Genomic DNA, 13,755 nt, shown 5'->3' on the forward strand with positions numbered 1-13,755 from the left:
GTGGTTATAATAGGAGAGTGTATTCTTCAAGTTTGTCCTTAGTGAACAGGCTTGAATTGGGAGGTAAAAATTGGAATAAGTCTTAGGTCTTTAAAAACTGAAGGGCAGGCCACGTGCAGTCGCTCATGCTTATAATCCTAGCCCTCTGGGAGGCCAAGGTGGGCGAATCACTTGGGAGTTCTGGAAGTTCGAGACCAGCCCAATCAAGAGTAAGATCCCATCTCAAAAAAAAAAAGAAAAACTGAGGCAGGAGGATCGCTTCAGCATAAGAGTTTTAGGTTGCTGTGAGCTATGATGCCGCAGCACTACCAAGGGCACCAAAGTGAGACTCTGTCTAAAAAAACAACTGAAGAGCATATCCAGTCCATCAGAGCCTCCACGAAACCCTGGGTGCCTCCCGCGAGTTGTTGATGAATGTTTTATAATCTGGCGATGGTATGTACTGCTTTGCTGTCACACTGACCTGTCCAACAGATGTCACCCTCACCTGTGATCTTCACTGCTGCTCATACATCTACATTCGCTCCCACCTGGATGTCCCTGGTGGAAGCTTCCTGAGTCCTCACCTGGGTGTAGGCAGCCCCACAACCTGTTGCTCCTCACATGCTTCCCGGCTCCCAAATAGAAACCTCTCACATCGAGTGCCAGCTGTGCAGGGTTGCTCTGGCCCAGCCCTTTCTCCTTAGTCCAGCACAGGTGTGTCCTTCTGGCCATCACTCCCTGCCACCGCCATGTCCCATCTCCCTCCAGTCTCAGCCTGAGGTGAGATTTGAGAGAAAATGATGATATGATAGTGAAAACCAGCAAAATTGAAAACTTCCATTTCTGCCTTCACATTTCATTACCTCAGTTTTACAGAATGAAAAAACAGGGTTCACATGGGTTTAAGTCTAGGTCTGCCTCATTCTGTAATACAGGCCCATGGCGTTTGGAGTAGATGGTACAGAATGGCAAAAAGAACACGCTCTGGTGACCTCGCTTTGTCTCACAGGCCACTGGCAGTTTCTCGCCCTAGCGCCCTCCTCAAATGTAGTGGCTGGTTTTCCTGCTGGTCCCATCAGGACCTGCTTCCCAAGAACTGCTGACTGAGCTGAGGGGGTATGCTCACCAGCTGCCGTTACACCCAAAGCCCGGGGATGTGGGGCCTCGCCACCATCAGGATAGGGTCTTCTAGTTTTCTACTTCAGGTGTCACTTCTACTCCTTGTAAGAAATTAACTGGGAGTAAAAACCTGGAAAAAGTCTTTCAAGAAATGAGTATTATTAGGTAGTACAATATTTTTACAGATACAGATGTGTTTTTAACATTTTTTTACTTTAAAACCCTCACTGTTTACCAGTCCCTAAGATGAAAAACACTTCTCCCAAAACGTACTGTGCCACTGACCGGGGTGTTTCTAATGGGATGCGGATCGATTCCACAAAGCAGCCGATGAATCCCATTGTAGCAGGCCCTGTTGCTGTTGCCATGGCAGACTTTTTTTTTTTTTTTTTGCAGTTTTTGGCCAGGGCTGGGTTATGAACTCCCCACCTCCAGTGTATGGGGCTAGCGCCCTACTCACTGAGCCACAGGTGCCGCCACCATGGCAGTCCTCTGGAAGGCTCTTCTGTCTTTGGTGCGTCTTCTAACCACCTGAATCGAGTCCTGTACAAACTGCATCACCTGCTGCCACCTGAGAAGCCAGGGGCACGTAGTGCAGGGGCAGGCGGCAGAGGCACACCAGAACCGGAAATCAGGTTTTAGCATTTTTAACAATTTCATTTTTTTGAGACGTTAGAATGGCTGCTGGCCAAAAAATACCACTTTGTTGTTGAATTTTAAAGGAAAGGGGAGCGTCCCGTCACAGCGGAGGTTTGCACTTGGTGGGGAGGTGCTCCGTGCTGTCAGGGTCCTACATGACGGGGTTCCCTGCCCGGATGCATTTCGTGTGTCCCTGAGAGTAACTGTGACGCCCCTTCTCTTGTCTCTGGCAGGTTGGTGCTCACTTTCTGGAGGCTGTGGTGAGGGGGTTTGATGCCGTCTATAAAAGCGAAAGTGAAGGGAAAGAACGTGACAACCTCCTTACTATCGTCGCCCATTTGTACAACTTCCACGTGGTACAGTCTCTCCTCGTCTTTGACATTTTGAAAAAACTTGTTGGAACTTTTACAGAAAAAGATATTGAACTGATCTTGCTGATGCTAAAAAATGTGGGCTTTTCACTGAGGAGAGATGATGCCTTGTCACTTAAGGAACTGATCACCGAGGCCCAGACCAAAGCCAGCGGGGCCAGCGGCCAGTGTCAGAACCAGACCAGGGTATGTGTCACCACTTGACCTGTTTCCAGAGTGCCTAAAACTCACAAAATGGCCAGAACTAAAACTAAGTATTGGGAATAAATATTGGACCTCACTTCCTGAGATTTCTGTTACCTTCTGCCCCTGGGGTTTTCTAGTTTTGGCTTTTGTATGTGAGCACACCTTATTTTTTTACTAAACTCAGATAAATATTTTTTGAATTTAAAAATTGATTTATTGGACATTAATTCATTCCAGAAGTGCTTACCAAATAGCACATGGAGCTCCAGGGCGAGCCTGGCCTGCAGTGTGGCTCTGCCATTTGGCAGCAGCGCAGCCCAGGTCTTCCAGGCCTCGAGTTCTCCACCTGTGAAACAGACTGAGCACAGCTCTCACCTTCCTTGCTATTCTGATGACGAGATGTGTGGAACCACGTGTCCTCGAGAAACCCTTAGGGCATTAGTTCTCAACCTTCCTAATGCCTCGACCCTTTAATACAGTTTCTCATGTTGTGATGACGCCCAACCATAAAATTATTTTCGTTGCTACTGTTATGAATCTTAATGTCTCATATGGAGGGTGGTCTTAGGTGACCCCTGTGAAAAGGTCATTCAACCCCCAACGGGGTCACGACCTACAGGTTGAGAACCGCTGCCTTAGGGGAAGAAAGAAGGTGGCTCGTTTGAGAAACAAGAGAAGACTTAGTTTGGGGAGCCCAGCGGGAAGTCACAGGAGAAGAGGGCAGCCCTGGGCCTCAGGAACCATCTCCTTGAGGCATCTGAAGGGCTCCAGCAGGTAGACCACGTGTTGGTATGTTCGTGTGACCCCAGTATAGAAAAGATGCTGTGTGGTCATAGCAGGGAGGGGCTTTGAAGGAGCCACAGAGCCAGTAGTGGTGAACAAGGCCACATGACACAGGGGCTGGGTGTGGCATGATCTGGTCCCTTCTGACTGGGCCTCCTGTGGATTAGGGTGACAGGAGAGCTGCGTTCAGCCTTTGGGTGAGCAATGGGCTGTGCAGGAGGAGGTACAGCCTTGGAAGGGGGCTCCTAGGTCAGCTACCAAAGGTGTGGGTGCCTGGTTCAAGTCAGGGTGGGAGGGAAGCTCAGGTTGTGGAGCACCAGCAGTTAGCTGGAGGGAGGTGGGGGAGCTGGCAGGTGAGAAACAGAGCTGTCCAGGAGCCGGGGCCCGCAGGGGCCTAGGGAAGGGTATACCTGGGGTGGACGCAGGGGCCTGGGGAAGAGTATACCTGGGGTGGACGCAGGGGCCTGGGGAAGAGTATACCTGGAATTGACGCAGGGGCCTGGGGAAGAGTATACCTGGGGTGGATGCAGGAGCCTGGGGAAGAGTATACCTGGGGTGGACGCAGGGGCCTGGGGAAGAGTATACCTGGGGTGGACGCAGGGGCCTGGGGAAGAGTATACCTGGGGTGGACGCAGGGGCCTGGGGAAGAGTATACCTGGGGTGGACGCAGGGGCCTGGGGAAGAGTATACCTGGAATTGACGCAGGGGCCTGGGGAAGAGTATACCTGGAATTGACGCAGGGGCCTGGGGAAGAGTATACCTGGGGTGGACGCAGGGGCCTGGGGAAGAGTATACCTGGGGTGGACGCAGGGGCCTGGGGAAGAGTATACCTGGGGTGGACGCAGGGGCCTGGGGAAGAGTATACCTGGGGTGGACGCAGGGGCCTGGGGAAGAGTATACCTGGGGTGGACGCAGGGGCCTGGGGAAGAGAATACCTGGGGTGGACGCAGGGGCCTGGGGAAGAGTATACCTGGGGTGGACGCAGGGGCCTGGGGAAGAGTATACCTGGGGTGGACGCAGGGGCCTGGGGAAGAGTATACCTGGGGTGGACGCAGGGGCCTGGGGAAGAGTATACCTGGAGTGGAGTGCTGAGGACAAGGAAGTTGAGGACTGAACGTTCATTTTGGGTTAAATCCAACAGTGCTGTTTATTCCCAGAAAAGCATGTCTGTGAAGTGGGGAGGACAGGATGGCAACAGGAAATTAAATGATGGTTTAATACAAAAGAGACAGAAGAGAGACAAACGGCTGCCTGGGAGCAGAGAGCTGGAGGGTGGGGATGAACCTCAGTGGTTTGGGAGGTTTTCTTTGGGGGTGATGAGAAGGTTCTAAGAGTGATTGTGGCACTCATTTGCCCAGCTTTGAATATACTAAAAACCACCTAATTGTGCATTTTATTTATTTATTTTATTTCTTTGAGATAGAGTCTCACTTTGTCACCTGGGTGGAGTGCCATGGCATCATCATAATTCACAGCAGCCTCAAACTCTGGGACTCCAGTGATCCTCTTCCTTTAGCCTCTTGAGTAGCTGGGACTACAGGTCCCCGCTATAATGCCTGGGTAGTTTTTCTATGATGCCCAGCTAGTTTTTTCTATTTTTAGTAGAGATGGGGGTCTCGCTCTTGCTCAGGCTGCTCTCTGAGCTCAAGCAGTCAACCTGCATCGGCCTCCCAGGGTGCTGGGACCACCGGTGTGAGTTACCTACCACTCCCAGCCTAATAGTGCATTTTAAATGGGTAAATTTTACAGTACATGAACTACAGCTCAGTAAAAAGTTAACATTTGGGGCAATCTCAGAGAAGAGGTATATGGGAATCTTTGTACTGTTCTTGTAGTTTTCTGTAAGTATGACACTATTTCTGATTTAAAAGTTTAAATGCCCCTGGGGGGTAGAGTTTGAAAACACAGGATGGAGGCAGAGGATGAGATGTGTGGGGGTGGGAGAAGCACCACCTCTGGATAGGGTCCAGGTCCCACTTGAGGTCAGGGAACAGACTTCTGTTTTAAAATATTACAGAGCCCTGAGTAAGAGACCAAAGAGCTTTACCCAGAGAGCTTTACCAGCAGTGACGGCCACAGGCATCGTGTGGTATTTTTCTTGCCAAGCTGGATGATCAGTTGTTTAGATTCTTTGAAATAATGAATGTACACAGCTATGATTTAATTTAAAAAAAAAGAAAGAAAGAATGGATTTCTAATTTTTTTATTTTTCTTAAAGGTTCATTTTTTGCTGGAAACGATGTTGGCGCTGAAGAACAATGACATGCGCAAAATCCCGGGCTACGACCCGGAGCCTGTGGAGAGGCTGAGGAGACTGCAGAGAACGCTGGTAAGCCACTTCTGCCTCATCTTCCCGAGAGGCAGTGGGGTCCGCAGGTCAGTGCTGGGCTGGGAAACGAGAGTTTAAGGAAGCTGCTTTCCCCCAGGTGCTCTCCCAGGGTCCATGTGCAGGAAAGCCCCCGTTAGCATCTCCTGCCCTCCCCTAAAGTAAGACAGGGCTGTGTGATGGGATCAACTGATGCTTTCCTAGAAGGCTGGGGCCCCAGCTGGACCAAGGAGGTCAGGGTGTGGGGGGGCTGGGGAGTAGGGCTCATAGTAGATGTTTCTGACATGCAGCTGGGGCTCTGACGACTTCTATATCCGGGTGAGTGTTTCAGGCCCGGCTGTCATTGACCCTGGCAAAGCCTCGACTCCTGCTGGACATGTTCTTGCCTTCCGCTGAGTCCAAGGCAGCTTAGTGCCTCTCCCTCATCAAAACAACTTTCTGAAGACAGCGTAACTGGGGTGACAGACCTCAAAGAGAAAATACCTTGAGTTCATTGCTAGTTTGGCACACAGGGAAGCTGAATGTGATGGAAGTATGGAATGCGAGCCCCTGAAAAACAGGTGGTTTGGTCTTCTCTTTTAATCAGGTACGCAACTCTGGCTCAGGTTCTGAGACCCAGCTTCGTGTCTCCTGGGACAGCATCTTAAATGCTGAACAGACGGGTCGCTGGTGGATCGTGGGGTCCGCCTGGAGTGGGGCCCCAATGATTGACAGCAGTCATCATGCACACCTGCCGAGGCAGCTTCCAGGCATGGTAGGAGACTGCAGGCCCCACCCAGCATCTGGTCGTGGCTTACCCAGAGCGGCTCCTTACTCAGGAGTAGTCAAGAAATGTATTCCTTCTTTCCTCCCTAATGTCCTTGCTCATTCCAGGGTCCCAGGTCACCCTGGTGGTCACGGCCCTCCCAGCTCTGGCAGTGACCACTTACCGTATTTATTTCCTTGCTGCTTGCCCTGAGGTTGCACCACTACTGAGTCTCCCAGAGTGGGTGATTTTCTCCCCCAGCAGCAGTTTTGTCTCTTAACTATGTTTTTCCTTTGTAGAGGGTGGCCCTAGAGTAAAGATTCAAGACTGACTTAACATAGATTCACATATAATTTACAATTATATTCAGGTGAAACCAAAATATGGTTTGTTATTTCTCAGGACACAACTTTTATCAAAACATTTGTATCATCAGGGCATTAATCATTTTTTCAGGTTAGCTCAAAGATCCTAGAACTTGCCCGAAAGCAGAGGATGAACACCGACGTGAGGAGAAACATATTTTGTACGATAATGACAAGTGAAGATTGTTTGGATGCTTTTGAAAAGCTTCTAAAGTAAGCATTTTGACCTATTACTTAATTAGATGTTGTAAGAAAAAAGAAGTTGCTTTGTGTTTTGGGTGATCAGGTGTGACATGAAGAGAAGGCTGAGGCTTTCCCGTCACCCTCGCCCTGTTGGATCCCTGTGTCACCGCTTGTCTGTCCCTCTCCTTCCCCTGACTGGCCACCAGGAGTTACTCGTTAGAGCATTAGTGACCAGTGAAGATCGGAGAGTTCTGACAGGAAGGATTAAACAACCAGCTGACCATTCTCAGTGGCTTATGATTTTCATGAATTGCTTAAAAACACATATCTTTATAATAAAGTTAATCCTTCTGATTCTCAATTTAAAACTTCTGGTATAGTTTCTGTAATTAGTTGTAACAGTATCAATGTGCTTTTGCAGAGTACTTCTAGAGAATTTTATGTTAACTTCATTTTCATTTATTTGCTTCAAACTTGGAATGAAATATAGGGAAAAACGTTCATTTTAGGATTCTTTTTTTTTTTTGGAGACAGAGTCTCATTTTGTCACCCTTGGTAGAGTGCCGTGGCATCACAGCTCACAGCAACCTCCAACTCTTGGGCTTAGGCGATCCTCCTGCCTTAGCTTCCTGAGTAGCTGGGACTACAGGCACTCGCCACAATGCCCAGCTATTTTTTGTTACAGTTTGGCTGGAGCCGGGTTTGAACCCGCCACCCTCGGTATATGGGGCTGGTGCCCTACCAACTGAGCCACAGGCACTGTCCAACTGGGGTACTTGTTGTAGCGGGAATCCTAAGACTTCTTTGCCATTCTGTCACTTTGCTGTTAAGTGTGTCTGTGTGTCTCCTGGTTTTACTCAGTTTCTACCAGGGCCTCATGTGAGGAGCACTAGTCACAGGGTCTCTGGCACATCCTTTGTTCTGTGAAGGACTCCTTTTATTTTTTCCTCTGGTAGACTTCATGTTTTAAAAAGCTGACTCCATCAAACTATGTTTATTAAACTATAATCTTCTCATTTTTATTCATCAGAATCATTAGCTATTGTAATCTGAATTTTTAATCCACATGGATTAATATAAATGTAATGCAGCCAAAATAGCTGCCTGCACACCATAGCTTGAGTAGTGTATCATTTCTATTAGACTTTGGTTGTTGTTTGTTTGTTTCTTGGGGGTATTTTTGTAACATAGCTGATACTTCTCTCTTGGTACAGAGTGCCTGCCTTGGTGCAGAGGCAGCAGCTTCAGCTGTGTTCAGATCTGTATTCAGTCCCTTTTTAATACTTGCAATTGACAAAACTGAAAACAACCCACAAACTCTTTGGCCGGGAGAGGATAAACGATCTGGGGCATCTATGGGATAGGGTAGTTACCACTCGGCGTCACAGGGTCGAGCATTTAAGACCCCCGGCAACATGGATGACTGCCTGTGCTCTGCAGCGTGCAAGAAGGCCAGACCCAGACGGCTACCTGCGTGGAAGCTGTTTCCACAGCACCAAGGCTGGGGCAGCTGGAAAGCAGATCCGTAGGGGCCTGCGGGTTTCATGGGTCTTGGGGGTAATGGAACTTCCTGTTTCAGGTTGCTCAGGGGTCTTAGAGGTACTGGAACTTTCTCTTTTGGGTGTGGTGGTGGTTGCCTGACTGTGTAGCTTCAGCCACACTCACAGAACCACACACTGAAAAGGATGGATTTTACTGTGTAAAACTTCAGTGAAAAGTAATAATCATTACCATAGCAAGAACCTGGCTTTAAGGGCCCACACAGTTGAGGGGTGCAGTCATTGTCCTTCACAGCTGGCAGAGAAGGCACAGACGTCATCTAATCCCCAACTTTGGAAAACTGTGGCCCAGAGAACGTGGGGCCGCTAGGGCCTGAGGCGGGTGTCCGCACTGCCTCTGCCTTCTTCACCTGGCTCCCTTGTGACAAACTTCCCCACACAGGAGTGTGTTCCTCTCAGAGTTTGGCTGTGAAAACCAGTTGTTGAGTGATGTCCTGTCCTAGTTGGTTCTTGTTTCTCTTTGCAGACTTGGACTTAAGGATCAGCAGGAGAGAGAAATAGCTCACATTGTCATGGATTGCTGTCTTCAGGAGAAGACTTACAACCCCTTCTATGCATACTTGGCTGGCAAGTTTTGTGGCTATGAAAGGAGGTTTCAGGTAACTTTCAGATTTCAGAATACCAGCAGTTACACATGCCTCTAGTGTTTGGTTGGTTCTTTTTTTTTTTTTAATTTCATACTATTAAGGGAGTATAAACACGTTTGTTATGTGGATACCTTTTATAAAACTTGTGTCAGGACTTAGTATGCCCATCAGTGGAACAGTGCTAGTACTGCTAGGTAGTTACTCCCCACCCCACTGTTTCTGGACAATTCTGTCTGGGTTAGCCCTCCTAGTCAAGAGGTCCTGGATTGCCATTCACATGGTCCACACCAGCTGCCGGGCCACCTTCCCCAGGAAGGAGGGTGGGAGTAGAGGGGAGGGAGTGTGTCCAGGCTCCGTGGAGTGCCTCTGCAGCTCGTGACACACCAGTCTCTGCTGGTATAACTTACTGACCACCTTTCTTCAAAGCTTTACACTGGCATTTACTGATTTAAGGGAAAAAACTATGACAGAAAGGAATTATTATGAAACTATTTCAAATAACTCTTCTATAGGAAAGGACAGTATAGTTGACCTTACAGGTCTGATTTTTTAATAAAGACAAATAGGAGATAAAATTTAGGTTATAGTGTTAGTATATATAAATACTTAGCAATTTGTTAAAACTTTTTTCCTCCTTTTAACTGTTACTTAGATGACTTTCCAGTTCACCATATGGGACAAATTACGAGACTTAGAAAATTTGCCAGCCACTAATTTCTCTAATTTTGTTCATCTGGTGGGCCACTTATTAAAGACAAAATCACTTCCACTTTCCATCTTGAAGGTTTGTATAATATATAAAATTATTTAAAGCAATGAAAATGATAGTATAATTGCTTGTATTTGGAACCCTTTTAACATTAGATTCTGATTATCTGAAAAGTGTTTTAATAATCATAGGAATCATAGGATGTGGTGGAATTGACATACAGCGTAAATATACCATAGCATAGTATAAACTGAGCAAATTAAGGCACAGTTAGTTTTTCTTTCCTAAACTGAGAGAATCTGTTTTGGGGTTTGAGATTGGTGTGCTAGTCCTAATTACCGGTCCTGAACTGCTCACTGTTAAATTGGGAGGGCTGTGAGTGAAGTCGAGCCTGGTCTCTTGAGAGGCAGGTGCATTGTTCACAGGGAAAGGATGTTGTGATGCTGTAGCCCCACCACCACCACGTTTTAGGACTTCACAGCTGATGAAGTGCAGTGTCCCTCAGAGTAGACAGGGAAACCAGGACCAAGAAGAAGGAGCTCCAGGTGAGCCAGTGAGTCTTGGATGATGCCATGACCAGGGTCTGAATATCCTGAAAAATCTAAAACTTTTAGAGAAACTGAGGGTCAACAGGGAGTGAAAAGTAGGAATAATTCGAGGCCATTGGCTTTTGCCCCTGCTGTTTTTACCCTGATCTGCAGTACAGCCTGTAACTGCAGCTTCCTACCCATTTTTCTATGTCCTGAACTGTTCATCAGAGTGTCTGCTGCACTAACGCTGTTGCCTTCTCCTTGGACTAGATCTGGCCTCTGGTCACGCAGGTGTTGAGCTGGGTGTGGACAGGGGTATGGAGCTGCCTGAGTGAACAGGGAGGCACTGTGAGGTTCGCTTTTAGGCGTAGAACTTGAAGGCGTCCTCAGTGCTGCTTGTGGGCCCTGCTGTCCCAGAGGAGCTGGTCTTTAATCGCACATTTCTCCTTGTCCTGTGTCTTTGTGTCTTATATGCAAACAGCACCCCTTTTTTTTTTGGAGGTGGAGGCGGAGTCTTGCTCTGTCTTCTGGGCTAGAGTGCAATGACATAGCAGCCTCAGAGCTCAATGCAGCCTCAAACTCCTGGGCTCAAGTTATCTTCCCATTGCAGCCTCCCAAGTAGCTGGGACTACATACAGGTACATGCCACCATGTCCAGCTAATTATTATTATTATTATTTTTTTTTTTTTTTTTTTTTTTGGTAGATTTTGGAGGAGACAGAGTCTGACTGTGTTGCCCAGACTGGTCTTGAACTCTTGGGCTCAAGCAATCCATCCACTTAAGCCTCACAAAGTCACAGGCATGAGCCACTGAGCCTGACCAGGAGACAACACTGTTTGCATGTTTTTACCCTCCCCATGGACAGTATTCTGTCAACAGGCCCTTAGCATCCTCTCACAGGTTGTTTTTAAATTCACCTGCAATCTGCAGTGGATCCACGTTGAAGCTATAACTCAGTTCTGTATACAATTCCACCTGAGGAGAGCACTATAATTTATATATTTGGTACTTGCTGATAAATGTTAGGATTGTTTCTGATTTGTATATGTAGTTAGAGGATGATTACTTTACGAATAGACAAAATACATGTTTCAATTCTGGAAATCAGATTCCTGATTCATAAAGAATATGCCTCATAAGCATCACCCCCACAGAACAGTGGTTAGTGCCTGCCAGCTGTGTGTGAAAACGCCCGTATCTCCACATCTGGCCAACTGCTGCAAATTTCTTAAAACTGGAAATAGCATCTAAGTCAGTGGTGGAGTAAGGGGTGGAGAGGGAATGATTTTTACTCTGATTAACTATATTTACAAATTATTGAAAAAGTTTGCTGAATTGATGTAACTTTATTTTTCTCTGTATGTTGACTATTAGGTAGTTGAATTCAGTGAATTGGACAAACCCAGAGTCCACTTTTTACGAAAAGTATTAAATACGCTATTAATGGAAACAGAAGTTGAAGACCTTAGTTTAATTTTTGCAAGGTATGTTCACAGCTTCTTCTTATAAGACATACAAGAGAGGTGAGGAGATAGTTTTCACCTATGTTGATTTATAAAAGCAAGCTTAGATGTGTACCTTAAAAAATCATTTCAGTGTTTATTTTAAACTAATATCTTATGCATTAGATTTGGGGAATATAAGCTTAATAGCAAACTAATAATGATAACAAAATATGTTGTGAAGGTCTTAATTGAGAATTGTTTTCAAAATAAACTGGTAATACCTCAGTATTCAAGGTACCCGGGATGGAGATGCAGGGAGACCGCTCATCCCTGATGTGTGTTCATACGATTCCTTTCCAGAGTATCTGACAACCCAAAGCTGGGGGTGCTGCGAGAAGGTTTGAAGCTCTTCATCAGCCACTTCCTGCTGAAGAATGCCCAGGCCCACAGAAGTACCAATGAGGCCAGCATGCTGAGAGAGCGGGCCGATGTCGTAATAAAGGCTCTGCAAGGAAAAGCATCCCTGAGGATGTAGGCAGGGAAAGGAGGGGACGGTGGTCCTTTGAGGGTAAAATGCCCTTGTAAACCCAAAGCTCTCTGGTTTGTCTCTGTATAAAGGTGTGGTGGAGCTGTGCCACTGTTGCTTGAAAATGCTGTATTTTGAGGTAATTTTTTGATCCAAGGTTACATTGTTTGGGTGTTGAACCATTTTCAAATAACCATGTGTACATTGGGGGTGGAAGAGAAGGAGGCAGATGCCCTGGGCAGAGTGTTCTGTAAACTTTGATGCTGGTTATTTTTTTATTTTACTTTATGATTATTATTATTATTTATTTTTTTTTTTTTTTGAGATAGAATTTCACTATGTCACCCTCCGTCGAGTGCTATGACATCCCAGCTCACAGCAGCCTCAAACTCTTGGGTTCAAGTGATTCTTTTCCCTCAGCTTCCCAAGTAGCTGGGACGAAAGGCGCCCACCACAATGCCTGGCTATTTTTTGTTGCCGTTGTCATTGTTGGTTAGCTGACTGGGCGGGGTTTGAACTGCTAACTTCAGCGTATGTGGCTGTTACTGTAACCACTGCTATGGGTGCTGAGCCAATGCTGGTTATTTTAATAGATGAAATCAGCCACTAGAGGGTGTAGTTATCATAAAGAAATCAATGTATTTTCATCTTTTTTACTCAGTTTAAAGTTCAAAAATCAGTTAACTATGATGCTTGAAATTTAATTAAGTATTTGAGAGTCAGTTGACATAAATATCATGTTACGGATGATATAGTGTGGATCCATACTTTTCCTTTTTAAAAAGAAATTGGCGGGGTACCACCACCCCTGGCTAATTTTTATATTGTTTTGTAGAGACAAGATCTCTCTCTCTCTCTCTGTTGCCCAAACTGGTTTCAAACTCCTGGCCTCAAGCAATCTTCCAGTGTTGGCCTCCCAAAGTTTTGGGATTACAGATATGAGCCACTGCATCTGGCCTAAATAGATGTTTTCATCTCACATTTTGACACCTTTTGATACCTATGTGTGTATGTGTGTTTGTGTATATATATTAAACAATATCGCCGTTGTGTATATGTGTATGTGTGTATAGTATTTTATATATTTTTTCTGCCTGCCAATTCCAAATTGTAAGTGTACTTTCTTAAATAACTGGGAAGTCTCCAAGTAGACATTAGACAGTTGATGGGAGCTGCTTACTGGCTGTGTTCTTAGAGGTATAAACATGTAGAAAATGTAATTATTGCCAACAAGGAGTCAACATTTATCTAGTAAGAGAGCTGGACACACCCCTCCCTAGGTGCAGAGAATGGGCTCTATGAGGAGGTAGAGCCTCTGACAGCAGCACCTGCCACCTGCTGCTGATGCCCAGATGTTTGTTCTTCCACCTGTGAAATGCGCTTCCTTTTCTCTGAAGTGCTGCAGACTTGATTTAAAATCTCACCTTTAGTTAATGAAAAAAGTCATTAAGATGTGAGTCCAGTTGCATGTCTGAAGCCCTTACGTGACGTCACTCCTGGGCAGACACCTGTGTGGCTGTCACTCCTGGGCGGACACCCTGTGTGGCACTTTCATGACTCACAGCCCTGTCGCGTTGTGTGTGGACGCTGTTGTGTGGAGTCAGCACTGTCGTCCTGCATGTCCCTAGACTAATGAGGTAAGCTGTGAAGCCAGCCAGTGGTGTGAGAAGTTGACAGGCTGAGAGTGACTGCAGAACCA

General features: G+C 46.4%; 1 protein-coding gene across 1 annotated transcript in view; it reads left to right on the top strand.

Annotated features, from left to right (window-relative positions):
- The window catches only part of NOM1 (nucleolar protein with MIF4G domain 1), a 28,830-nt gene extending 15,722 nt beyond the window's left edge, over positions 1–13,108 (top strand). Inside the window, exons 4-11 of the mRNA XM_053553549.1 lie at positions 1,974–2,297; positions 5,299–5,409; positions 5,993–6,160; positions 6,608–6,729; positions 8,725–8,857; positions 9,498–9,629; positions 11,460–11,569; positions 11,891–13,108. Of these exons, the coding sequence (XP_053409524.1) occupies positions 1,974–2,297; positions 5,299–5,409; positions 5,993–6,160; positions 6,608–6,729; positions 8,725–8,857; positions 9,498–9,629; positions 11,460–11,569; positions 11,891–12,065 (1,275 nt within the window). The 3' untranslated portion in view covers positions 12,066–13,108. The remainder of the gene's footprint in view (positions 1–1,973; positions 2,298–5,298; positions 5,410–5,992; positions 6,161–6,607; positions 6,730–8,724; positions 8,858–9,497; positions 9,630–11,459; positions 11,570–11,890) is intronic.
- Positions 13,109–13,755: the final 647 nt, after the last annotated feature.

Source organism: Nycticebus coucang, chromosome 11 (assembly GCF_027406575.1).
Source record: "Nycticebus coucang isolate mNycCou1 chromosome 11, mNycCou1.pri, whole genome shotgun sequence".
NCBI classification, from domain to species: domain Eukaryota; kingdom Metazoa; phylum Chordata; class Mammalia; order Primates; family Lorisidae; genus Nycticebus; species Nycticebus coucang.